The 27909-nt window shown below is 35.2% G+C and overlaps 2 protein-coding genes and 1 pseudogene across 8 annotated transcripts; 2 read left to right on the top strand and 1 right to left on the bottom strand.

Annotated features, from left to right (window-relative positions):
- Positions 1–1991: 1991 nt before the first annotated feature.
- On the bottom strand, positions 1992–7967 carry LOC125188529 (BTB/POZ domain-containing protein At1g04390). Of its 7 annotated transcripts, XM_048085440.1 has the most exons (9): positions 7732–7964; positions 6466–6589; positions 6265–6360; positions 5859–5904; positions 5631–5764; positions 5098–5543; positions 3764–4897; positions 3209–3364; positions 1992–2698 (listed from the first exon to the last, which is right to left on the bottom strand). In XM_048085440.1, exons 1-9 carry the CDS (start codon positions 7830–7832, stop codon positions 2257–2259), a joined length of 2679 nt encoding a protein of 892 aa, XP_047941397.1. In that variant the 5' UTR covers positions 7833–7964; the 3' UTR covers positions 1992–2256. The 7 variants fall into 7 exon arrangements, with proteins under 7 accessions (XP_047941397.1, XP_047941395.1, XP_047941396.1 ...); XM_048085438.1 differs by having other exon boundaries at positions 5859–6360; positions 7732–7967; XM_048085439.1 differs by lacking the exon at positions 7732–7964 and having other exon boundaries at positions 5859–6353.
- Positions 7968–9214: 1247 nt separating this feature from the next.
- LOC125186353 lies at positions 9215–10478 on the top strand (annotated as a pseudogene).
- Positions 10479–19658: 9180 nt separating this feature from the next.
- On the top strand, positions 19659–22678 carry LOC125187752 (NAC domain-containing protein 21/22-like). Its single transcript, XM_048084387.1, has 3 exons — positions 19659–19927; positions 20815–21086; positions 22070–22678. The coding sequence occupies exons 1-3, from the start codon at positions 19756–19758 to the stop codon at positions 22487–22489; spliced, it is 864 nt and encodes a 287-aa protein (XP_047940344.1). The 5' UTR covers positions 19659–19755; the 3' UTR covers positions 22490–22678.
- The last annotated feature ends 5231 nt before the right edge of the window (positions 22679–27909 follow it).

Below are 27909 nucleotides of genomic sequence, written 5' to 3'. Positions count from 1 at the left end.
GGTCGGCGTTAAATCCGGCGAAAAATCGCCGATTATCGCCGGATTATCGCCGGGCGTTGGAGTGAATTCGGCGATAATTCGGCGATAAAACTCCCTTATTATCGCCAACTCCCTTATTATCGCCGATTTATCGCCGAATCATCGCCGCCCACTGTGCGGATCGCCGAATCATCGCCGCCACTGTGGGGCGATAATTTTTTTGATTCGCGATAAATCGGCTATTTTTTTTTTTTTTTTTTAAATCTTTGTTTTTTAAATCTTTGTTTTTATGGTTTTTATTTGTAGTTTTTTTTAAATCTTTGTTTTTTTAAATCTTTGTTTTTTATGGTTTTTATTTGTAGTTTTTTTTTTTCTTGTTGTATTATATTTTCCAATGATTAATACAGCGATGAATTGTTCATTATAAATCTATTTATTAAACACATTTGTAGAGAAAATTAAACAATATTAAAAATGATAATGTAAAAATGAAATATTGAGTTAGGGAGAAATAAGGGAGAAACTATTGGAGCAGTTGGTTAAAAACTGGGGATAAATTTTAGTGCTGATGTGGCGCTGATGTGGCAGGAGTTAGGGAGAAATAAGGGAGTTTTTAGCCGGACCATTGGGAGTGCTTTAACATGTACTATCACGGAGCTCTTCACAAGTTCATTTCTCGTTAATTTGAAGGCCTCTCTTGTTGATTTGGTGTGGTTTTTAACTTTTCATTTTCCCGTTGTTTCCTTTGGTAATGCTGTGATAAATTTTTTCAAAATGGAATTGAAATGAGTGTACTTATGAAAGTATATTAGACAACTCACATTTATTTATGAGTGAACTTTAAAAATGGTTCCTGGACTATGGGTTTATCTTGAAAATGGTCCCTGGACTTTAAAAATATCACCAGTAGTCCCTGGACTAAGGGTTAATAATCAATCAAAATGACTAGAAAATTTCAACAAAAATACTCCTATACAAAATTTTTAGTCTACTTCATAATATTCAATCACAAGCAATTATAACAACCGAACGAAGGCTAAATAGAATAGCTCTTATTTTTCCATCACGATTAATATTATTTTTCTGTACTTCTTCAATTCAGCTTAATATTATATTAAATAACAAAAAATAATAGTTTCAATCAATATTTATAGTGTCCATGAATTAATAGTTTTAATTAAAAAATTTATTGATATTTAAAAATTGAAATTTAAAATTTAATTTTGTAAAATTAACTCTAATATTGAAATAAAGAAACAAAGTGAAGGATGACAAAAGGGATGAAGAATGATAATTTTAAAATAATATCAGATTTAGTACATAACTAAAATAATATCAGATTTAAAATGTTAAAAGTGTAAAAAGACCAAATTGCCCAAAGCCCCTCAAAACCCCTCAAAAGGGCATTTTCGTCTCAAAATACCGTTTTTGATATTAACCCTTAGTCCAGGGACTACTGGTGATATTTTTAAAGTCCAGGGACCATTTTCGAGATAAACCCATAGTCCAGGGACCATTTTTGAAGTTCACTCTTTATTTATTAAGCGTCTCTGCACCAATAGCTGACCTTGCACTATAATATTTTGGAGAAATTATTATTACGTGTAACATATCTACTCGAAAATAGGTTTGAGTTGGTTCTCGAAAATAGGTTTGAGTTGGTTGGAAATGTCACTCCAGTAATTAGACTCAAGAAGAAGCTAATGACACAATTTTCTTGTTTACAATATTTTCACCTAGTATTTTGAGGTATTCTGGCCTCTGGGCATCGGGTTGATTGGGGCTTGTACCCGGAAAGGAGTTAAGGTTCGGCTCAGGCTCGGGCATCAGTTTAGCACTCAACCGGCTAATCAAATTTTTAATCATTAAGCAGTTTATTTACCCGAGTGATAGTAGCACTACATTTCACAGGCATTATTTCTTGTATAACCAAAGAAGCTCATCAAAATTAAGATGGCAAAATACCACTTAATGAAGTATAGTATACAACTATAGCCTGATGTATACACAGGTGATGTGAAGGTGAGTTGTATTATCCAGTACTAGCAGCAATATAAGTCAGTTTGCCTCTACATAACATTTCAAAAAAATACAAATCGTTGTAATCAGCTGCGCTTTGCTCTAGTCCACCCTATTTCACCTGTATACAATATATAGTTCCATTTCTATGTCCTCCACCCAACAACCAAATAGGTTAACATCAGCTGGCAAGATTCAAGATTTTTCTTGGGATGAGTCACCAGCAAAAAGATAACAGTGATGATACAGTACACCCAGTCATCTGGGCTGAGCACGCTCTTGAGAAAGCCGCACTGATGCAGCCCGCACCATCTCAACAAGATTGCTGTCTAAGCCATCGAGCTCGCCAGAATTGCGCAGACGATGATATGAAGGTGCCATATGGTCTGCCGCCATTTGAGCCAGTCTCCACTGGGAGAAATTAGCAGCAGTTTGAATTACTTTAGTAGACAAATACTCCGTTGAATCTAAGCAAGAGATGACGACTTCGTAACATTCTTCATGAAGGTCTTCAATAAACCAAAACTCGGCAAGCCAACACAGCTCTATGTACGTCTGGATTTCTTGAAGTTTGATCTCAGGATCCAAACTCTCCCATAGACAGTCAAAAGCGGGCACAGGTAAATGCTCAGAGTAAAACCAACTGACCAGTTTATTGAGAGACTCCCAACTTCCAGGGACCTTGACAACTTGCAAATGACTGCAACGAGAATCACAAGTAATAAATTAAACTTTCAGGTTTTTGCAGCCAACACATAGTCTTATACTTCCTGGACATAAAATTTGTTAGCAAGTGATACCTGCTTAAGACAATGATTAGGCTCTCTAGTATTATTTTATAATTACTGGGCTGTCTACCTTCAGAATCCATGGGAAAAAGCCCTAGAATGCTAATTAGAACATATCCTACTTGTGGAGAGAACAAACAAATTCACGATTGGAATTAAATGAAGAAAAGCATGAAGGTGCCATCTCATCTAATGATCCGTATGTAAGAATATTAAATGCATTCTCAGCCAATCAACAAAAGTGCAAATACAGAAGATAAAAACTTATGTTGGAACCTAACAATCCTAACAATATCTCAGACTTTGAAGTCTACAAAAGATTCAATAAACATTAAAGGTAACAAAACATTAGATTTGATATGTCAACTAGTATATTATACTCCATGTAAAAACTTATGCCCACAAAATATATATCTGCTTACCTTTCTCTCATTCCTGATTGAAATAACGCCCGCAAATAATCACAACTTGACTCCACTATAACTTTGTGAACATGTAGATGTGGAACCAAAGAGGAGCAACTATTGCACTTCCAATTCACCAATGGCATCGTGCTGCTAGATTCAAATATGAGATCTCTGAATCCATGAAAAAAACAAAAGAAAAATATGAAAAGAGAGCTACGAAAAAATGTGGGGAACAAATAACCGCAAATAAGGAACTCCCCACCCAACATCCCATAGAATAGCCCTTCTCCAATTGTGCATATAGTAAGCTAGCTTCATATACGCTAATCAGTGTATCCAGGACTCGAAGTTATATTTTGAAATCTCTTCTTATTAGACCAGTGTCAATACCCATATATTTTTAGGAAAAAAGAATAAAAAGTAACAATGTTTAAGATGGTGAATGTATAACAACCAGATCAAGAATTCACAAGGCCACATGACCTTCTTAAACATGGCCCAATATCCAAACAATTATTCCAAGATAGCACGCAAATGCCTATGGTCATTAATTGGGGAAATGGTACTTACGAAAAATGTTGTCCACCTGGCCTAAGAGCAGGACTCAAATCAAAGCTTGGTAAAGGGATACCCCACTTCGGATTTCTTCTAGAAAGCATTTGGACTAAAGGTTCCAGTTTACAATGCCTGGAGATGACTTTAAGCTTTCTGACATGGCCTTCTTCTGCTTGTAAATAACCAGAGTAAACATACTCCAGCAACTTCAACAATGATTGCCGATCCACGTGAGCAGATAGATGGACTGCCTTTGTAATGTTTCTCTCAATATCCAATTCTGTGCTCACTCCATTGGATGATTTCTCATCAGGAACTGCTGTCCCAGGAGGAAGTAATGATGGACATCTTACAGCGAGAATTACTTCATGAACATGGACAGATTCCTCATGAACAAGAACTAGATTTATATTAGAATGATCTCTCACCCCTAGGGATTTCCCAATTCTCTTCCCCAAATTACTTGGGAAACCATATAGTCCAAAATAGCTAAGCACATATGCAGCATACCATCTTGAACCATAAGCACTATGGTTTCTGCATATAGCTTCCAATTCCTCAATCAACTGGGATTTAGAAAATTCTATCTGGCTGTCAGAGGGATGAACTTTCACATCAGTAAAATGATGTAACAACTCAGCAAGGATCCACAAGCTAAAAATCAAAAGTACATCCTCCCCTTCCCAATCTTCTATGCCGGAAACACAACAACTCCTATCACTGAATGGATCACGTAAATGAGACACCAAAGCAGCTCTTTTGACACGAACAGGATTGTTTAACCACCATCGTATAAAGGCCAACACAGTCTTCATCCCTTCGAATTTAACTATGAGTTCCCGATATGCAGGTAGGCTACAATAACTTGCCAAACTAATCAAGCTGACCATAATCTCAAGGTTTCCTGGAAGACCAAACATGCTACCAGTCAATCCAGCATTTAGAATGTTCAGTAAGTATTGAACATAATCCTTAGCATCCAGCCTAAGTACTTCGTGTAGTATGGACCTGGCTGAGGATGCAATCCATTTGCAAGGAGAATAAACCATCATAAGAACTGCCCTACTTGCTGATTCAGATTCGCTCATATATGTGAGACCATATTGAGAGACTTGACGTAATGTCCGAATTGAGTTTGCGAAGGACAAGCTGCCAAAGAGACAAGAAAGAGAAAAGAGTATAAATAGAATAAGCACCACATGTTAAACCGCCACAATCAACTGTAATAACAAGAACTAATTACAGAGAGTAGCAGGAAAAAACCCACAACGATAATACTAATTGGAGAAAAAAAAGAAAATATTCCAACCTGAGCTACAAAAGCACTCTCTTGCAGATAGATGTATTACCATGCACATATTATGAGGACATTAAGTTGGAGTTCATTCCCTTGCACCTTATGATTGATATTTCCTGCACAATTAGCCGCAAGTCCTCCAAGAATATCCCATACATATGGTCTATAGGTAAGTAGAAAATTTGCTTCATGGCTCTCCCGCACAATAATTATCAGATCATTCAAGGAGGACTCACACTGCATTTTTTGAATTTTGGGATAATCTTCCAGAAGAAGATCAAGGAGTACTCTATCTACACCAGCTTTCCAAAAGTGCATGTGGTGATCACCGACCCATAAAGTTATTGAAGCCAAACGACAAGCTTCCTCCACAAAAGATGGTTGGCTTTTAGCAGATTTTTCAGCAATTGAACTCCGACTCTTCAATGCATTGATGACAGCTTTGACAAGCGGCTCAGAGCATATCTTCAGCATTTTTGTAGATCCTCTCCTGCTAAGCTGATAAAATTCATGAAGTAGAACAATTCATACACAGAAATGTCTACAAGATCAATTCAGGATAATGGTCAATACAAGAAAGGATACCGCTAAGCATCGAGCAAGTTTAAATGACTCCATGCGGACTGACTCAGTATTTGAACTATCCATGTAGCTAACAATCATCTCAAGAAGGTGCTCTCCCTTTTCAAGAAGCTTCTCCGCACCATTTGCACACAGGGCTGGCAAACACAAAAGACAGAAAAAGTTGTTTACATTTACAAGATTAGCTTCAAACAATAGGAAATACTTATATCATAACAAATAATGTGATACCTAAAGAAGAATATAACTGCAGCACAGCAACTACTGAGTTTTCAGACTGTATGATAGCATCCAAGATGTTTAAGAACTCAGAATCATTCCACACAGAGTATCTAAAGGATGACCACCGCCACAACATTTTACTCAAAACAAATGACATCTCTAGAAAGTACTGAATTGGTTTTCCGTCTATATAGAACTGCTTGATATTTTGGACAATACAACTAACTGCATTTGCTTCCTTCAGAAGATGCCACACTTCTTTTTCGTGTCTAGAATTTAACTTGGATAGAATGATATTTGTGGATGCAGCACATGACATTGCAACTTGCCATTCTTGGCAAGATAATAAATCTGCTAATGGATAGAGTATATCCAGAACATGAATATTCAGCATTGAACTCGGTAAAATATTAACCAGCTTTACGGTAACATTAGAAGCCAGGCTCAATATTGATTGACTTTTGAATTCCAATATGCTCTTTATTGCTCTGACTATATCAACCACTGAGTCCTGGAACAAAATGAGTTAAATAGGGCTAATAAAAGGTAGACACATATGAATTAAGATTATGAGCTATTCATATTGCTTCGTTTAGATCTGTCATAATATAAGTACCTTGACAAGTGGGTATTGCAATGTTTCACTAGAGACACACTCAAGGAACGCATCAATTGAACGAAGCACTTGTTTTTGTATCTCATTGTCTGAACAGTTCCATTTCTCTTTCCTCTCCCAGCTTCTGCGATCACAAGTTGCAATATGATATGATGTAACCAATTTTTAAAGAGACTACATTTGCTATCTTTTTGGTGTTGAAAAGCTATTACTCTAGTAACTCTGAATGGGAAGACATATCTACCATTACAATACCCAAGAAATAAAAGTGCAATAAATAAGCAGTTAAAACCAACCACTTTACCGTCCATCTAAACCAAGCAATGTTTGATAGAAAATGCGATTATTTTAGTTTTGACTTTTGAGAAGTTTTTATTGGGAGTTTAAGCAAAAGAATGCTTAGATCGAGGATAAAATATGAATAATCATTGACTTGAATTAATTTGTTTTGGAAAACTCCAGTATTTTAGCATAGCTCTGGGCCTCTGGCCATGAGAGGGTTTGCTATTAATGACTTCAAAGATTAGCATTGATCAATGCTACTTCAGATATATGCTTGGAGAGGCTTAAGTAAGAACTGCAGCAAAATATTGAAATGACTCATCTAGCATTTCTTGTATTGTGCGGCAGAGTTCCATGGCTCCAGATTAAAATACATATACAAGTATTGATATTTAGCAGAAAGAGGAAAAATTATTAAGGATAAATGAGTACAAGGGGATGAGGTATCCGTGCTGATTAAAATACGGTCGGATCTGATGAACTATGCATTATAACTTGCACAAGGAGAGGCACCATGAGCGTTTTGATATTCGTACCTAATCAAAACAGAATTTTTTTCATTCACTACTGAGGTGCACACACCCCATTTAGCAGCCAGATTCTCCTCTCTAGCTTAAATCGTACAGTTGATCTATGTGTATGCAGGCAATGCATATGTAAAGAAATTTCTGTAACTTATCCGAAGAGAAGAATACGTGACATCTACACAAACCGAAGATTGAACTCTTAAATAAGATGAAATAGTTACTTGTTCACGAATTAATCCCCATTCCACAGCAACTTCAAATAGCACCGAAAGCAAATAGATGAAACCTCGAGCCAGAAAGCATAAACTATGATTGAGCTCACAATCCTAGATGTACAGCTAATTGAAAGAGAAGGTTCATACGGCCAATAATAATGCATATAACAAGACGCCTCGATTCAGAAAAACTCAGAACAAAAATTTTGAGGAAAAACACGAAGTGTTAAATGGAATGATACCCGAGGCTGAGGGCGTGGTGAAGGCGTTGGTGGAGGGTGAGGACGTGGCGGCTTATGCCGCGGTTGTTATCGGCCGCGGCGTGCTTCGCCGAGGATCGCATTTGATTATAGTCGAGGGATGTGAGCGCTGCGGGGTGAATTCAGGAAAATCTTGTTGGAGCAATCGCACCTCCTCTTCCAGTGGATAAGACAAATTTATTGTAGAAAGTTCAAGTCTCCAACCGCCATTGAAGAGAAGTTGAGGGTTTATACGTCTTCTATGACCTGCCTTTTTTCCTTTTTTTTTCCTGATTATAAATAATCCGAACAGCATTTGTTTACAATATTCTTATGCCTACAAATAAGTGTGTTAGTAGTTTTTTTTATCATAAACAATGTATTCATCATATACAACTGTAATCACTGCAAAGGTTTAATTTTATCGTTTATTCAGATTTTAATAACTTAAAATCTATAATCGATGACATTATTTTTTATAAATTACTACTACTATATAAGTATAAAGCTCGATTTCTCAATAGCTTGGAATAAGAGAATAAAATAGTAGTAACAGTTTAAACTTAATTTATTATATACTCCTACTTTATAAATTTAATGATACCAATAATAACTTGTCCATAGAAAAAATTCATTTCTATTTTTGGCATCTCTTGTAAAAATAGTTTATCTTTATCTTTAGTTGTAGTAACTTTTTTCTCATTAATATGGAGAGCCTCAATTTTCATTAACATTACTATAATCAATATTTTATTATAATCTTTCTTATTTCATTAATTATATATTAAAATATATTCATTTCCAAAATTCTCTATTTTTATAAGGTAGATATTACTTTTTAAGGTACTCCTATTATTCTCTTTGTTCCATATTTTTTTTTAAAGATATCTCATTCTAAATGAATATACTTTCTTAATAATTTGTCATCATTTGATCTAACACGAATTTTAAAAAATATAATAGAAAGTGAGTTGAAAATTTGAAGTGGTATATGAGTCCTATTTTAATATATTAGTTTTATAATAAAATGTGAATGATAATGAATAGGTATAATGTGGATTCACTGTTAAAAATGGTAAAAATAAAAGCGATAATACTAGGGATAGACGGAAATGAAAATAAGTAACAAATTTTTATAAGGCAGCATTTAGACAGTGGGAATAATATGCAATATCACAACGCTGGTCACTTCAACGTTGCTTTGACCGACTGAACACGTGGCTTGTTTCCATTGGATCAGAACCGGGACCCCATCCCTAATAGATACTCTTTGAGTCTTTATTCTGTTTGCTAGGGTACACACTTCCTCAACACATACACGTACTGACATACACAATCTCTGGCTCTCCTATTCAGTTTGAAAATTTGAAAGAGGCTGTCCATTTATTCTCTATCCGGACTTTTTTTTAACAATTCTTCTGTTCAAAAAGCCATCGCGAAATTTTGCATGTTAGCTGGCGATGACATCGGCGTGCGTTAACAACATCGGAATGTCGGCGGATAACTTCCTCGACTGTCCTTCAGCAGCGTTCCCCTCGTATGGCTGGCTTAGCCCGAGGATATCGTTCAGTCGCGAGTTTCCCGATGAGGACGCCTCGAATAGGTTGTCTCCTAAGCGTCTGCCAATTGTGCACAATGCGGGCTATGAGAAGCTGGAAGAGCAAGATTCGGAGCTCTCCAACAAGGATTTCATTGATTTCGAGTTCCGCCTCGAAGATCCGATCGCAATGCCTCCCGCCGATGAGCTTTTCGCCGACGAAAATTTCGTTCCGTTGCAGCTGTCCTCCATCCGCCACTCGTTGATGTCAGTTCTTGCGTTTTCTGAAACCAGATCTCCGGATACGCCTAAGTATCGGCGTAGGAATGAGATATCCTCTGGAGATCCGTATTTGTTTTCGCCCAAGGCGCCGAGGTGCTCTAGGAGCTTATCGGCTTGAAGAAACTGTACCAGAAAAGCAGTTTGAAGCATGAGGATCCGAGAATAGCGTCCTCTGTATACTCGAATAACAACAAAAATTCCTCCAGAGGCCTCAAACATATGCTCCAACGCAGCTCCAAATCCTTAGTGAATACGTCCTTGGATTCATCCTTAAATCAACCGTTGCTAAAGGACTCGGATAATGAGTCAACATCGTCTTCATCCGGCCACGAACACGACGGTCTGCCTCGACTCTCGCTTGATTCAGAAAAGCCAGGCAGCGCCATTCGTAATGCTCATCAATCCAGCAGCAGAAATCAGTCTAGTGTTCGATTGTCAAAATATAAATCAGAAAACCGGACTCTGGACGAAGCCAGATGAGAAGAGCTCCTGAAACCACCGTGCCAGTTCGTGACGTTTCCATGGACAGTCCTAGGATGAACTCCTCCGAAAAAATCGTGTTCCGTAGTTTGGAGAGAAGCACCAGCAGTTTCAACGATGGGCCAAGACACAAGCATAGTGGAATGGAGCGGTCATATTCAGCCAAAGTCCGTGTCACTCGGGTTATCAACGTGTCGGTGTGCTCGCTTCGAGGCTCATCAAAGTCCGGCGTTTTTGGTTTTTGTTAGCGTTACAAGCTCAATGGATCCAAAGATCACAAGTGTTGATAAAATTCAAGACCATGAGGATATGAAAGATCAAGAGTCTGCTTTTAATAATTGAAAGAGAATGAAGAGCTGAAGCAATATCTATAGTTGCACCATTATTACCCATAATTGTAAATCAACTGTTATGAAAGCTTTATGCATTCTAGGAATTGGATTAGATGTACTGTAACTCTATATATCTTGTCTTCCATGACTAAGATATTTATTTCTCTCAATCATTTTTACAATTAGAAGCATAATTGTCTTCTCAGTTATATTATTCTGGTTTTCTTCATGGTATCAGAGCCTTGAAGTAACCTTTTACTTCTCTACCTTCTTTTATCTATCTTCCATTCTTCCTTCTGCATCTTACTCTAATGTCAGAAAGCGAGACATCTGATGCTGCTACACAGAGCTCTACACCTTCTCAAAACTCTATTATTCCCATTCATCCTCACAATCACCCCATTTCTTTCAAACTCTCTTAATCAAACTGCCTCATTTGGAAACAACAGATCATGGCCACTGTACGCGGATATGGCCTTGAATCATTTCTTGAAGGGGATCAACAAATTCCTGAACAACTTATCTCAGTCACGGGTTCAACAGAAAGAATCATCAATCCCGAGTTTCTTCTCTAGAATCGCCAGGACCAGGTATTATCAACTTGGATCCAATCTTCTTTAACAGAAAGTATCATGATTCAGATCGTGGGTCTAAAATCTAGCCATGAAATCTGGAAAACTATTGAAGCTAATTTTGGGAGCCAGTCAAAGGCGAAATTGTTGCACTACAAGCTGCAACTTCAAACTCTGAAAAAGGACGCACTCCCTTTGCGTGAATCAAAATGTGTTGTGACCTGCTCGGAGCAGCAGGTTGCAAGGTCATGGATGAAGACCATATCCTCTATATTCTGGCGGCCGTCTTGGCAAGCAGGGGCGGACACACGTTGACAGAGGGTAGGGCTGAAACCCTTACCCAATTTTTTTTTTTTTTTTTCTACTTTCAAATTTTTCAAAATTTCAAAAAACTATGTTAAGCCCTTACTCAATAATGCTATTGAAGAACAAATTGTTTTGGGATGAATAATTGTAAGGGGCTGAAAATTAAAGGAAGAAAAAATAAGAATCTATAGAGAAAATTGTAACCATGGCGTTGGAAGGAAGCATAAGGAAGAAGATGAGTTTAATTGAATTAATTAATATTCCCTCCGTCCCACATAATTTTACCCAGTATTCTATTTTGGGTCGTTCCACATAATTTTACACACTTCACTTTTATCATTTTTGGTAGTGGACCCCATATTCCACTAATTCATTCCTACTCACATTTTATTATAAAACTAATACTTTAAAAGTAGGACCCACGTCCCACCAACTTTTTCAACTCACTTTCTATTAACTTTCTTAAAACCCGTGCCGAGTCAAAATAGGTAAAATTATGTGGGACGGAGGGAGCGTAAAAGTAAGTCAAATGGACCCCACTTCTTTGACTTGTTTTAAAAAAAGGAGAACGCATTTTTTAAAAGTGCTGCTATCACTTTCTAAAGTGGACACATTTTTTTAATTAAAATTTAAGTAAAAGGTGCGTGAATTTTAAGTTCGTTTCGTGGACATGATGAGTCAAGTAGTTCTTTAAATCGAGGTAATTTTATTGAGTTGCTTCTATGGTTTAGTGAACTTAACGATGTTGTATCCAAAACTTTGTTTGCAAATGCTCCTGCTAACAATCAAATGAATTCACCACGAATTCAAAAGGGATTAGCAAATGCTTGTGCTTCTGAGGTCACACTTGCCATAGTTAATAATATTGGAGATAAAGTTTTCACTCTTTTGGTTGATGAGGCTCGAGACGTTTCAATGAAGGAGCAGATGAGAGTTGTTTTAAGATATGTGAATAATGAAGGATATGTGATTGAGCGATTTATTGGGATCGTGCATGTAACTGACACTTCCTCTCATACTTTGAAATGTGCTATTGATGATTTATTGGTGAAGCATAATTTATCTCTATCTAAAGTGAGAGGGCAAGGATACGATGGAGCTTCTAATATGAGGGGTGAGTTTAATGGATTTAAATCCTTAATATTGCAAGAAAATCCATATGCCATGTATATTCATTGTTTCTCTCATCAACTCCAATTGATTGTTGTTGCGGTTGCCAAGGGTATTAGAGTTGTGAATGATGTTTTTAGCTATGTCTCCATGATTGTGAATATGGTCGGGGCATCTTGTAAAGAAAAGATCAACTTAGGCAGTTGCAACATGAAAGATTAGTTGAACAACTTAATGATGGAGAAGTCATAGTGGAAGAGATAAAAATCAAGAAACTAGTTTGGTATGACCTGGAGACACTCGTTGGGGCTCACATTACTTTACATTGCTTCGTCTATGTTCTATGTGGTCTTCGGTTGAGAAAGTGTTGGAAGTTGTACATATCTTTGATCCAAAGTGTGAAACATCAATTGCAATGTTTTAGAGAGAATGGATGGGAAGACATACATGATCAAGCAACAAAGTTTTGTGAATTGCATAATATTTCACAAGTCGATATGGATGAAATCATACCACGCCGTTGAGAGAGCATTTTCTGCAATGAAGACTATCAAGACTGACTTGCGAAATCAGATGGGAGATGAGTGGATGAATGATAGTTTAATTGTGTACATTGAGAAGGACATGTTTTCAACGATTGATAACGAAAAAATCTTTGCAACGTTTTCAATCCATGAGAACACGTAGAATTCAGTTGCCATTGCTTTAGATGTAAAACCGTAGCTATGACATGTTCTTTTTATTAGATATATTTTGGACTACTTCGTATTAAATATATATCCATTTTACCATTTTTTCGGTTTTTATATTGTATAATTATATATATATATATATATATATTATGTTTAACCTCAAAAAAATATATAGTGAAGTCCAGCCCTTACAGTCAAATTTTTCTGCGTCCGCCCCTGTTGGCAAGGAATACGATCCATTGGTCGTAACCATCACCTCCAAGGCAGATTCGTTGAGCGTGCAGGATGCAACTAACTTGCTTCTTTCTTTTGAGTCAAGGTTGGAATCAATAGATGTCTCCCCTATCAATCTTGATGGATCCCAGCCGACGGCTAATCTTGCTCAAGCCACTGGTCAGAAGCGAGAAGGACCATCGCGTAACAACCGTGGCGTTTTTGTAGGATATGGAAGAAATGAAGGTAGAAGAGGAATTGGTTACCGTGGAGGGAGAGGGGGTCGGGGAAGATTTTCTAGTAACCGTCTAGTGTGCCAATTGTGTCAGAAGCCGGGTCATACGGCGGAAAGATGCTGGCACAAATTCGAGCAAAACTTTGTTCCACAATCCTCCCCACAACGACCACCACAACAGCTCGTCTATGGCCAGAAGCAACAGTCTCTTTTGGGCCAGCATCCTGCTGCTAACATAGCGCAGGCTCGGCACAGCAATGGTCAGTCTCATCACTCCCACTCGGAGTTCAACTTTGACAATTCTTCCTCAGCATGGTACCCGGATTCCAGAGTCACGAATCACATCTCAAATGATCTGGCAAATCTGAATGTCAGCTCTGAGTATCATGGAGGTATGAAGCTTCACTACATATGTTAGCATTGAGCATACGGTATTGATTATGCACTACTTTGACTTATCAAATGGTGCGGGTTTTTCGCAACCCAATAATCCCGATATATTGGGTAGTGGTGATTAATATCTAGCGGTGCTAGGATTGCTATTATGTTGAATAGTGCACGAGGTGGGTCTCGTTTGATAATGTCCTCAAGAGGAGCTCGAACAAAAGTTTTATTATTCGGAAAACTGGCCAGTTGGAGTTTTATTACTCTATGAATAATAAATAAGTGTTTCTTGTCTACTCTTGGAATTAATAAGATGTTAATTAATTAAGTCCATAGCAGACATTAATTAATTAATGGACATTTATATCTTAAGCACGAGAAATAAATAATATAAATAACGGAAACCCGGATTACTTGTAATTTCGGATTTGGATGGGGAGAGTTCAATATTACTTCTGTAGTGGCTGCTTGTAATATTCCAATATAAGCTTGTATTAAATTGTGGGTTCAATTTAATTAGTAAAAAGCTAATTGGGGGAGCCCATATCCAAAACCTTTCATAGATCCCTGTCTGGGCCCAAAAGGAACTTAATATAAATAGGAGAATAAATGAGACAGAATAATTATTTTTCATTCACATGAAATTTTCGTCCCTTCTCTCTAGGAAGGAGAACGAAATTTTCAGCTCCTCCTCCATGAGGAATTTTCTGTCTTCTTTATTCGAGTCCTAGTATTTTGATGAGATTAGCCCACCCTGATATCGAGATACAGTTCGGGAACCAGAGAGAAGATCCATAGTCTAGTATTGAAGATCATCACGTGGAGAATGCGCAAGCAATCGTCGATTCTTTGGAGAATCAAATCGGTAACCCTAAACCGTAGAAATCATGTTTAGGATTTATATTTTCTAAGCATGAATTATTTGCGTTCTAGCATGCAATTATATGTTTAACATGTGAATTGATTAATCACATAATCGGTCAAATAGATCCGTATCTGATTTATTTGTTTTGTACAAGTCTTCCGCTGTGCAAGGGGCACCAAACCCCAGTATCAAGTCCCCTGCTCATTCTTCCATTTCCAAGAAAACTCCAAGACAACCTGAGGCTTCTGCAGTGTCTCTCTCGAGTCGTCCTTCTCCTGTTTCTTGTTTCTCTAGCACTCATGTTTCTAGTTTAGAGCTTTGGCACAAACGATTGGGTATTGTTAAAAAGGCTTTCACTAGTTGTAATGTTTCTTTCCAATCAATGAATTCTACTTCCTTATGTCAACCATGTTGTCTTTCCAAATCTCATAGACTTCCATATATTGCATCATCCACACAATACACATCTCCTCTGCAGTTAGTTCATAGTGACTTGTGGGGGCCCTCTCCTATAATTTCCAGAAATGGGTATAGATATTATGTTACTTTTGTTGATCATTTTTCAAGGTTCACATGGTTGTATCTTTTGAAAAGTAAAGGGGAGGTAGAATCGGTCTTCAAACACTTTAAATCCTTGGTTGAAAATCAGTTTAACACCCGCATAAAGACTCTTCAAAGTGATTGGGGAGGGGAATATATAAGCCTTAGAACTTTTCTTCATGCCTCGGGCATTCACCATAGGCTCTAATGTCCTTACACTCCTCAATAAAATGGTTTAATAAAGAGAAAACATAGGCATATAGTTGAAATGGGACTTTCTCTCCTAGCTCAGAGTGGTTTAGCTACTTCTTTTTGGGATGATGCCTTCACCACTTCAGTTTTTATAATCAATAGACTGCCTACCAAAGTCCTAAATTTCTCTATTCTATACGAGAAGTTGTTCCACTCCAAGCCTAATTTTAATCTCTTAAAAGTGTTTGGTTGCCTATATTATCCTTTTATTAGGCCATATAATAAGCACAAATTGAACTACAGATCCAGCCCCGCTACCTTCCTAGGCTACAGCTCCACACACAAAGGGTACAAAGCTCTTCTCTCATCTGGCAAAGTTACCATTATTAGAGATATCTCTTTTGATGAAGGAGTTTTTCCACATAAATCTTCTCCTCCTGTCTCACCTCCACAACCTCAAGTTGATCCTTATATTAGTCTTCTTCATCTCCCAATATCACCCCAACTACAAGATTATACCCCTTCAGCTCAAGTATCTCCTCCCACTTCTGAATTGAACTCTCTTCCTCCATCCGAGTCCTCCTCACACACTGGATCTCCCACTCAAATCCCTGATCCTCCTACCCCCATGTCTTCCAGTTGCTCACAGTCATCTCATGCGTGTCCTATTTCTTCTCCTCAGCCAATCCCTGCTACTAAATTCAAGCCTCCTCAACACTCCATGATCACTCGTTCTTGTGCCGGTATATTCAAGCCCAAAACTTTTTCCATCACCATAAAACCCTCTGACCTTGTCACTCCAAGGTCATATATTGTTGCTCTATTGATTAAAGTGTGGAAAGAGGTCATGTAAGAAGAATTTCTTGTTCTATTGAGAGCAAAACTTGGACATTGGTGCTTCTTCCACCCGGTAAGAATTTGGTGGGTTGCACATGGGTTTTCAAGTTAAAAAAGGACGCTGATGGAGCCATTGCAAGGCACAAAGCATGGCTGGTTACTCAAGGTTTTTCACAGGAACCTGGATTCGACTTCAACGAGACTTTCAATCCGGTTGTCAAGCCGAACACGATTAGGCTTATCCTTGCAATTGTTGTTTCTTGTGGTTGGTCCATTACCCACCTGGATGTGAACAATGCATTCTTACATGGCGATCTTGTTGAAGATATCTACATGAAGCAGCCCCCTGGTTTTGAACAAGGCTCCCCATGCTCTTTAACTCTTTTATCTTCCTTTTTCTCGATTCCAATTATTGTGTTTATATATACACTCTTCTAAATTATTGAAAACGTTTCAAATTATTTTAATTTGAGTCTTTGCGTTTCCAATTATTGATGTTGTTTTCAATATACTTTAATAATTGTGTTTTATAAGTATCAACATACTTTAACAATTATGTTTTATAAGCATCTTGAATAGTAAACAGGGTTAATATATCTGCTCTTATTCTGCCCACGTTCTGTTCACTCTGTTACAAGGCGAAGTAAAAGTGTATGTTTTGTCCTGCCACAAAAGGCGAGCTCAAAGTCTCAACAAAATAAGTAGAGTGCACGAGAAGCTTACAATTCACAAACAAAAAAAATTAAGGTAAGCTTACAACCTACAAACCAAAAATCAGTGAAAATTCAAATATCTGGAAGCCAAGCAACCAACATCAGAGACTAGGCGAACACAATACAAAATGATGCTGCAATAAGAGTAACCCACTCACATTGTGAGTTGGATCATTACTTTTGTGGATGCATTGAGCTCTCTCGAGCCCTAATGTTGTTGAAATATTACAATCATATGGAATTGTGCTCGTACAGATACAATGTTTCTTTTGATAAAAAAATTGTGGTTCTAATGAGTGAAATTTATTGTTCTAGTGAATTAAAGTTATAGTCGAAAGTTACTTCATCTGTCCGCGAATAGGATTCCTGGTGTATAATTATTATAAATGGTAAATAGGCCTCACATTCCACTAACTCACTCAACTCACATATTATTCAAAACTAATATATACAAGTGAGACTCATATTCAATTAACTTTCTTCCATCCACTTTTCTTAACATTTCTTAAAACCCGTGCCAAAATGAGACTCCTATTTGCAGACGGATGGAGTACTATTTTTATGATTTAACTAATGAATCAATTAATTTTTAGTCTATTAAAATAATATTATAAATAATTTTTTACTTTTAGTCCGTTAGTACAGTTTTTAAAAAATTGAGTGTTAAAATTTATGTACATATAATTATGTGAAAATATAAAATTATATGGATTGATATAGTTTTAAAAATGTATTGCATATTTTTCACTATTATCTTCTTATATGCACGTCGTATTTCTATATAAATTGAAACTAAAAAAATATGGTGTTATATTTGAATTCCTAAAATATTAAAGTTCAGGGGTAAAATGAAAAAAAATAAGTGGAAATGAATCTTAAATGTGATTAATATTTTTCAGAGAGATCTGTAGTAATTATTTTTTCACATGGACTTAAAAGGTGTGAATCTCATTTTCTAGAGATCAATTTTTAAGTTCACTCTAATAAAAATTATTAATTTAATGGAGTATTATTTTAATGAATAGAAGCCACAGTTATTGCGAATAAATTTTTTTATTATTATTCTTGCTGAAAATTATTAATTTAATGGAGTAATATTTTTTATTAAAAGTTGTTGTAGTAAAAATTACTACTTCCTAAACTAATTAAATAACTCAATTTAAACTTAGTTTTCCCTAATGAACTAATTAATAAAAGGCTCAATTCCAAAATATTTCAGCAGCCAATAAATCTAAATTTGATTAATTTTGCTCTATTGGGCTTAACGCATATTTCTAAAGCAATTTCAGCCCATAAATCTGAAATAGAATGATTTAGCCAGTGAGATTAACTCATGTAGTGCGGTACTCAACTACTCATACTTAACAATTTATTATTTGAAACGCAATCATTAAGCAATTTCTAATATTAATCCCAATCATTACAATATTAAATGCGCTGACCGTTGGCGCGTGTCTACTACCAGAGTGCGGCTCTTCTTCTATGCAAAATATTGGATGTTTAAATCAGCTATTATTAATTCAATTTTTTAAAAAACACAAAATCTAAGAGCCAAATATATAGTGTTTATAAGGGGATTGGTCAATTGATAACTCATCATTTAATTGTTAATTACAATTAATTTAAGGTCATGTGATTTTAGAAAACGCATGGTCTACAATTTGGTCTACAATTTGTCATGTGTAATTTTCGTTTTTATTAATAAAATAGAAAAAGATAAAATAAAAAACTTCAAATTTGGGTTTTGGATGAAAATGTCAATATAGTGTTTCGAAAATATCAACACAATGCTTTGAGAATGTCAACATAATGCTTTAAGAATGTTAACCCATTGCTTATATTAACATTCTACATATATTATATTGACATATTTTATATAGTATTTTGACATTTCTGCTTGTACGAAAAAATTAAAAAAATTTAAATTTTTTTTTCAAATTTTGACGTCGGAACATATGCACGTAGGATATCGTTGGAATCCTTATGAAATTATATTTAATTTGATATATGTTATATGAATTTAAAGTTTTGGGATTTCTTTTAAAAGTTAGTTATAACTAAACATGTAGTTAATTGACATTAATACTTCTATTGATATTTTTTGGAATTAATCCTATGGTCTTATTGACGTTTTTCGTTGATCGTATTGATATTTGTGAATTAATGATCTAAGCCCTTAATTTAAATATCTAATGGCTATTATTTAGTTGTAGTTAGCAATTAAATTGTGAGTTAGGTATATACTCCCCGTGTTTATAATTAGTCACTTTGGCTAGTGATTTTCTAAACAAAATTAAAACTGTGTATTTACTTAAGTTGCACGGTAGTCTAAATAACATCATTTTTTTCACTGGGGATATTATGACATAGTAGTAGATATTCCATATTACAATTAGATTGTCAACCATTGATATAAAATAGGGTATTTCTACGAAATGGCAAAAAATGTGATCCGTGTACCACGTCAGATGTGAAGGGTCCAGATGTGTAGCCACGTCATGAAACGAATCAATATCGAAGTTCGAAACCACTTGAAATTCCTTACTTGACTTTCCAACTGTATATTTGATTTTTGTGAAAATGAAAGTGTGTGTGTATATATGAGGCGTGCAAGGGGCGGCATTTGTTAGGCGCACACACAATAATTAAGCTGTGTACATAAAAAAGGAAATAAAAAAGTGTGGTTAGCTCTTCTCTGCTCTCTTAATTCCTTCACCGGAAAAAAAAAAGAATAAATATGAGCAGTCTGAGCAGCGTGGAGGCGAAGCTGCCGCCGGGATTTCGGTTTCACCCGAAAGATGAAGAGCTTATCTGCGATTATCTCCTCAAATGGATCACCGGCTGCCCCCACCCTCTTCCTCTCTTCATCCAAGTTGACCTCAACAACTGCGAGCCTTGGGATATTCCAGGTCTCTCTCTCTCAACCGTTCATCGTCGTCTCTTCAAATTACTAATCTCTCATTTTTCAATTGAATTTGCAATTATTTTTATTAAACACTAAATATGTTCATGTGATTTATATCTGGTAATAAAAGATTTTGGTTTGTGGAATTAACCATTTTAAATCTTTCGGAAAGAAATTATGTGTTGTTGATGGTGTGAATAGAAAGAAAAGTTTGCCCAATCATAGACAAAAACATCATCTACTCAAGGCTAGGTGACATCGGCTTCTATTTCTTTTACATTTAATAATTCATGTTATTTCACATATCAATGTAATCTCTCAAACAATTAGCCTTCAATTTTGCATAATCGAAGAGCCTCTGCATGTGTGTGCGAAAGCATGATTTTTTCATAACATACGAATGAAAACATGCGAAAGGATAATCTTGGGACTGCGTATGGACAAGGTTATTTATTTTGTAATGGAATATATACTTTTCAATCATCTCTTTCAAATACTTTTTTTGAAGAAACTGACACTCTTTGGCCTTGTCCTAACCTGAAGATTGAGACAGCTATAAATTCCAGATAACTAAGATAAATAATTCAAACTCATTTAGCTAGCCATACGCGTGGACACCTAAAAACTCAATCTCTCTTCAAATTAGCCACCGTCGTTTAAGCCTACATTTTTCCCTATTTCAAACTTCGTAGCTTGATTAATTATTAATTAGTAGTACTAATTATTTATGTCTCAATTGACACTAATTTGCACATGATAATTGGGCTATGGGAATGTGATAAGCCATGTGTTGCCGCCCACTAGTTCGCATCATCTATGTGGGGAATTTAGCATGTGTTTGGATTCATGAAAAAATTTAATTTTTGAATAAAATTTTGATTGTGTTTTCAGAGTATGCATGTGTGGGGGGCAAGGAGTGGTATTTCTACAGCCAAAGGGACCGGAAATACGCAACCGGGCTGAGAACAAATCGGGCCACGGTGTCGGGCTACTGGAAGGCCACAGGCAAGGACCGGCCCATAATCCATAAGGGTTCCCTAGTCGGTATGCGGAAGACGCTTGTATTCTACCAGGGCCGGGCCCCCAAAGGCCGGAAGTCGGATTGGGTCATGCACGAGTTTCGCCTCGAAGGGCCCGGCCCGAAATCCGTGTCCTCCGTTAAGGTACCCTACTTAATTTATTAATCACTATATATCATCTTTTTTAATCCTTGACTAATCACAAATCTAGTTGATCATATATATTCGTCATCATCTTCAACTTGTCAATATTATGGACGTCATTTAGTTACGGGTTGTTTTCATTTAAAAAAGACTTTCCCGAATATCTCAATTATTCTAATCCTAATTTTGTTGCCTTGTGCATAAAGAATTCAATGTATCACGACAATTAGTTATTTGGCTCCACACTAATTTAATCCTGACCATATAATAATCTCTTTTGTCCTTTTCCGCTTTCCTCAACTTCCGCTCACCAGAAAGTAGGTGTAATACACTCTCCCTATAATAATATAGTATCCAATTATATCCATTCATAAAAAATAGTCTTAATTGTGTATATACATATTTCTTTTTTATAACGTGTATGACACATATTTTAATTTTAATACAAGTAAAATAGATATAAAAAATTAATTGAAGTTATTAGTGAAAATTGAAACCAACTTGACTAGAAAGGACAAACTTATGGTATAGTAAATAGATAGAGATTAATTTTGTTGTACAATCCAAAATTAAAAACAATAGTACTACTAGATATTACTTCCTCGTCTATTTTTAGGAGTCTCATTTAAGATCAGCATGGGTTTTTGGGTTTTAAGAAATACTATAAAGAAAAGTTGGTGAAAAAGGCAATGGAATATGAGCTTTATTTTTATACTTTAGTTTTACAGTAATAAAATGTGAGTGAAAAAAAGCTTCTGGAATATGGGCCTATTAAATGAATATTCCAACATGGACTTCTAAAATAATACATTAAAAATGGTGAATCGGGACTCCTAAAATGGGACGGATGGAGTACTAATTTTACAAGAAATAAAAAACGTGTGAACAGAATCACCACTAAGATCAACACATCATTAAGCCTTTAATTAGAATCTTGACTAATTAATCATCTGTTTTTGATTAAAATAAAAATCCTGGTGCAGGAGGATTGGGTTCTATGCCGAGTGTTCTTCAAGAGCAGATCAGAAACCTCAGTGAGATCAGAGGAAATCGCCGGGAGCACCAGCAACGACGTCGTATCGTCCTCCCCATCTCTGCCACCGTTAATGGACCCCTTCTTCTCATTCGACGCCAAGGATCAGTATAATCACGAGCAGGTGCCCTGCTTCTCCATTTTCAACACCAACCAAACAAACCCTAATTTTTCGCTCCTCGACCACATGGACCCGCCGCCGATCCAGGATCCTTCTACTTGCGATAAGAAGATGATCAAAGATGTTTTGAACCATCTGACCAAAAGGGAGGATCAGACCAGTATAAGAGGCGGCTCGCCGAGCTTCGGGGAAGGGAGCTCCGACAGTTATCTGTCGGAGGTGGTTTGGAATAACTACTCCTCATGTTAGTTCTTGGAAACATATTGTGTTGTGTTTTGGAATTTTCATCTTGCTAGATTGGAGTTTTGACGTCAAGAAAGATTAATGTTGGGCTTGGTAGGTATAGGTTGTATCTATGTGCATATGAAAATGTTTGGATTGTGCTAAGGCTAGAAATTGTGAGATCAATTTAATTAGTACCATGCCTAATTTCATTTGTGCGCCTCTGTTGGTTTCTTAATGGGGCTAGTTTTAGCGAGGCTTAGGTTATTAGTTCACGGACGGCTCACATCGAAATCCGCAAAATCAGCGAAAATCAATATATCGATCCCAAGGACTCAAACCATCCCACATCAGGAAATTAGAAAATGTGCAAGAAATGAGGACTTTTGTGAAGTATCCCAAAAACAAAATCACGAGGGCTTAGCCCAAATCGGACAGTGTCATACTAATGTGGAATTCATGTGTGCATTGCTGAACTCTCACAGTACTGTTATATTGCACATTTTCTGATGTGATCTAGACCAAGACATGTGTTAATCTAAGCAGCTTGGTGTGGTCTTGGTTTGAGGGGAGGATTGTTGAGATTCAAATACGAGAATGTAACAAGGATTGATAATACGATAATGTAACAAGGTCCGATAAAAACTTCTATGGAACACGGTATGTACATCAGAAAATATTACTAATAATTTGATAGCAAATACCACATCATTTCAAAGTAGATCCATCCACAAGATTTATAAAGATCATGCGAAATCCTTCGACGGAGAAATATATAATCTTGTTATTTAACATTATATACGTAATATTATGAATATTTTGACTCAGGCAGTTGTTTTGGCAAGGTGACTAAACAAACTTGCAAGTGGAAGAAGAGCTAGCTGTTATACTGTACTATTAATTAATTAATCACTGTTGGTGAAAATGAGATGAGCAACATGAAATATTTTAATTGGTATTTAAACTCCAGTTCTTTAGTAATAATGTTTCCCTAGCCTCGTGGTATATATTCTTTTAGATTGACCAAAATAGTGAAATTGCATTGGTTAATTCATCTAGCTACTTGACTTTTATATAAAACGTAATCAAGAAAATATAGTAATGATTTATTGTTATATGGAATTAATTAGAGATGTCAGTGCAGTCCGCAATTCGTGGGCTAGCCCGAATAGATCACTAAACTTAGAGGGTTATGGTAGGAAATTATAGCCCTATAAATCATGATGCGGGGCTAACCGGAAAACTCAACGAGCTGACCCGAAAACTCAATAATAAAATTTCTGATATTCTGTCTGTTTGACTTCAAATTAACCCTTTATTAATTATCATTATTATATATACTAAATTAGAGATTAATAAATTAGAAACTTCAAACTTACTAAAAATATATTAAATTTCTAAACATGCTTTAAAATTTCTTGAAATATGTTTACTTCTATTTATTTATAAAAATAATAAAATTTAGTATTGGATTATGTTTGAGTCTAAGTATATATCTCAAATTTATTATAATTAAATATTTATATCCTATAAATATAACTAATTTTCATCATTATGTATTAGATCGATGTTATATTAATTTGTCGGCATTAACTCGATTAGCCCAGTGGACTAGCCCGAAATCCGAACCTTTAGGGTTAGGGTTAAATGTTTATAACCCGATAAATATACAACTCAATTAACCGGAAGCTCGAATAGAGTTGGCCCGAAACTTGCTAATCTCACACGATTGAGATCCCTAGAATTAATGTATCGTTAAATATGAAAAACTGAATTAAAAAAGTCATTTACAATAGCAAAGTTTACATATAGTTATTTTTCTATTGCCAAAACTAACAAATAAATATAAGTATTCTATATCAGTATAAAGAAATCAATATAAAGAAATAAGTAAATTATTTTATAAGTGGATTATTTTTTCTATGAATTGATTTTTAGTATGAAATCTTATAATTATAGACTTCAAATATAGTCCGCCTCATTACAAATAAAATGTTTTCCTTTTGGATTGTTCCGTTAAAAATAAAAGATTTAATAAAATAGAAAGGACACTATATCTACTTTACTAAACAACGCTGTATAAAATATTGTACCATTAGAAACTAAATATTTTATGGAGTATTTATCTGTGAAAGAATATTAGATCTTGTTATCAATAATTAATTTTAATATGGAACCTTATGGACTTCAAACAAAATACTTATTGAATTGCTGTAATCTAAAACTTCAAAGTATCATATACTATTAAGGAGCACTATAATAATTGAAAATCTATAAGTAAAATTCACTTACGAGCGGGGTGGAATTAAGCTTGAGTTTTCATTAGCTCATTCGAACTTTTCTAAACAAATATTTATCGAATTAAGATCCAAAATTTTCACGAAAACTCTATTCATTCACATTTCTATTAAATGTGTCGACAGAAAAAGATAAAATCAATCTGCAAAATACGTAATAGTGTTAGTCATATTGAAGACGATGTAGGTGTCAAACATCATACCAACTTTACCTCAACCAAAAATATTGGAACAAAAATCGACACTTGGAACATCGATTTCATCCCTTTTAAAATTCACAATAATTAAAAGTAGAAAGATTAAAGGTGTCAAAAAAGATGAAATCAAATAAAGTGAGATTGCGTGATGAGATTACACGTATTGCCAAACACTAGAAAACAAGCAAATTACAAGGGTTACGTTAGTAATCGTAATTACAATAATTTGACTATCACTTTCACTCATCTAACTACACAGGTAAGAAGACAGCTATGTCAAGGAAATAAATATAATTCTATAAATCCATCTAACATCATCGCTCAGATTTTTAACCCAATATATTCATTTTTTTCGTTTTTTTTATAATAATAATGCGAACCAAGCGCCAAATGTGTGGTGACGATCGGCTTAAATTAAAGCTTGACAAAAATCATAATGGATTTTACATTAACTTCAATTTAATAGATTTTTAATTACTTTCATTTTCAACTTTGACCAATATAGGTTCTAATTTAATTAGAGAATCTTATAAAAATGGCACAATTACCCTTGCATAAAGAAAACTACCAAAATGAGTTTAATTTAATCAGTGAACAATTGTCCTTTTACATAAAGAAAAACTACCATCATCTCTTAATTCCATGCTAGTACCATTCAATCCCTAAGTTCAAGTGGCTAAAATAGATAAACCTAAGCAATTTAGCATGATTAAATTTGATTATCTGTATTTTTAGTTAAATTGATAATTTATGTTAAAATTTTATCACTGTAATTACCAAAAATAATTGTCAATGAAGAAACGATGAATAATTCCATGTTGGTCACTTGAGAGTCTTGTGACAGTAATACTTGGCAATTAGGAGTATTTTTTATAAACAATTCCATTTAAATCTCAACAAAATAATTTCCTTAAAATATTACTCCTGGGAACACGTCAATGACATATGTGATTAGTTATCGATGATTGAATTTGAATCATGTAATAATTAATGTTATTGATGGACTAATTAATTAGAATAATATCTGACGTTAACAAATCATTAAACAAAAATTACACGCGCGCGTATATGCATATTATACACTTTATACATCTATCCAAACATTATACTAATATTTTATAAGCAAAAACAGATGGATAAACATTATCAAAAGATATGCCGTACAAAGGGCAGTATCCACCAATCATTCGATGAAGAAGATGTTATTTACAAGTATAAAATATATAAGTATAGTGTATGAAGAAGATATTGGTGCATAGTACGGTTGAAAGAAAATAATTTAGAGACTTGTATATAATTATAGTATAACAAAGTTTACTTTGTAATCGCCTGGGGTAGAAGAGATTCTTGAAAGCAATGTATCACCAAACTCACCAATAAATCAAAATAAAATCCCGTATCTCGCGCCAAATTATCATCTAATTTGGCTTCTACATTTCATTTCATATCTTATTATATCAAAAAATGGAAGATGAAATTGGATGGATTTTGAAAACACAGTAATAGCTTTTTGGTTTATTCTAGGGGTGTCGAAACGGGTACCTGCGGGTACCCAAACCCGATTTTACGGGTACCCGTACCCGAAAACTTCAATATTATAGTACTACCCAATCCCGACCCGTATAGTTAAACGGGTAATCCCATACCCGCATCGGGTATCCCAAACCCGCAGTTGCGGGTACCCAAATCCGTAGAGATAATTTGAATTGTGTATTATATTATTCAATGGTATTATGCTTTTAGTTTTCGCTTATCATCAATGCTAGTCATCTAATACAATAATTTTATGTACATGTTTGAAATTCTAATGAATTTTGGGATTGTTGCTAGTTGCTACACTATGATTTTAGATTTGTATTATTTTTACTTTGTTGTATTTGCACAGTTTCCAACTATTACCTATGCACAAATATGATGAGTTCTCATCTCTTAAATATAATATGACTACGTATGAAATATAATGCAAATTCAAATTTCAAATAAGCAAATATGATAGAAACATCAAGCATGTCTAAAATTAAATCACCAATCAAAAGTTTAATATAAAATCAAAAATAATTTACTTTCATCAAAAGTTTAAATATAAATAACTTCAAAGAAAAGTCTAAATATTTTAAATCTCTAATCTAAAGACACTAAACTAATAAAAGTTTCACTTTCACCAATCTTGCAATCCTTCATTTGGTAGCGGATAATAAATGGAAATAAAGTGTATCATTGGGGAGTATATATAGATTTGAAACTAACTAACTAAAACAAAATATTTGAAAATTCTAATCCTAAAAATAACGGGACGGGTATACCCGCGCGGGTAGCGGGTATACCCATACCCGCAAAAATTTAAAATAAACTACCCGATCCCGCCCCGTTTCCCATTATCATCGGGTAGCAGGTACCCGTTACCCCGGCGGGTAGCGGGTCGGGTTGAGGGTTTCCCGATACCCGCTACCCATTTCGACACCCCTAACTTTATTCTGTGTTTTTAAATCTGTATTGTAAAACATCTTTACAGTGAACTAAACCATAAACCCTTCACTATAATGACATTTTATTTCACTCTGTGTTTTCAAATCTATGTTATGAACTAAATCGCTTTTATAATCAACTAAAACACTATTTTAGTAAATTATGTGTTTTATCTCTAGGTAGTCAGTGGTTTTCCTATATCACTACTTCAACACAAACATATCTATATATTTACAACTGATATACCCACATCATCGACCATAAACACGCCAATTTGTAACATTTAATCCATGCCAACATTTTTTATTTTTATTTTATGGTGAAATACAACAAGAAAATAATAAAATTTTTTTTGTAAAACTATTCACTCCGGAGACAATTAGCTTGCTGAAATTGGCTATTTAGGTAAACATTTGATGTGAAATTAACTTGTGTGTGAAATACTGACTCTTTAGGTTAACATTTGAAGTGAAATTAACTTGCTGAA

Source organism: Salvia hispanica, chromosome 5, assembly GCF_023119035.1.
Source record: "Salvia hispanica cultivar TCC Black 2014 chromosome 5, UniMelb_Shisp_WGS_1.0, whole genome shotgun sequence".
Classification (NCBI taxonomy): Eukaryota; Viridiplantae; Streptophyta; class Magnoliopsida; order Lamiales; family Lamiaceae; genus Salvia; species Salvia hispanica.
The sequence above is the reverse complement of the archived record's forward strand: the minus strand, read 5'-3'. Positions and strand labels throughout refer to the sequence as shown.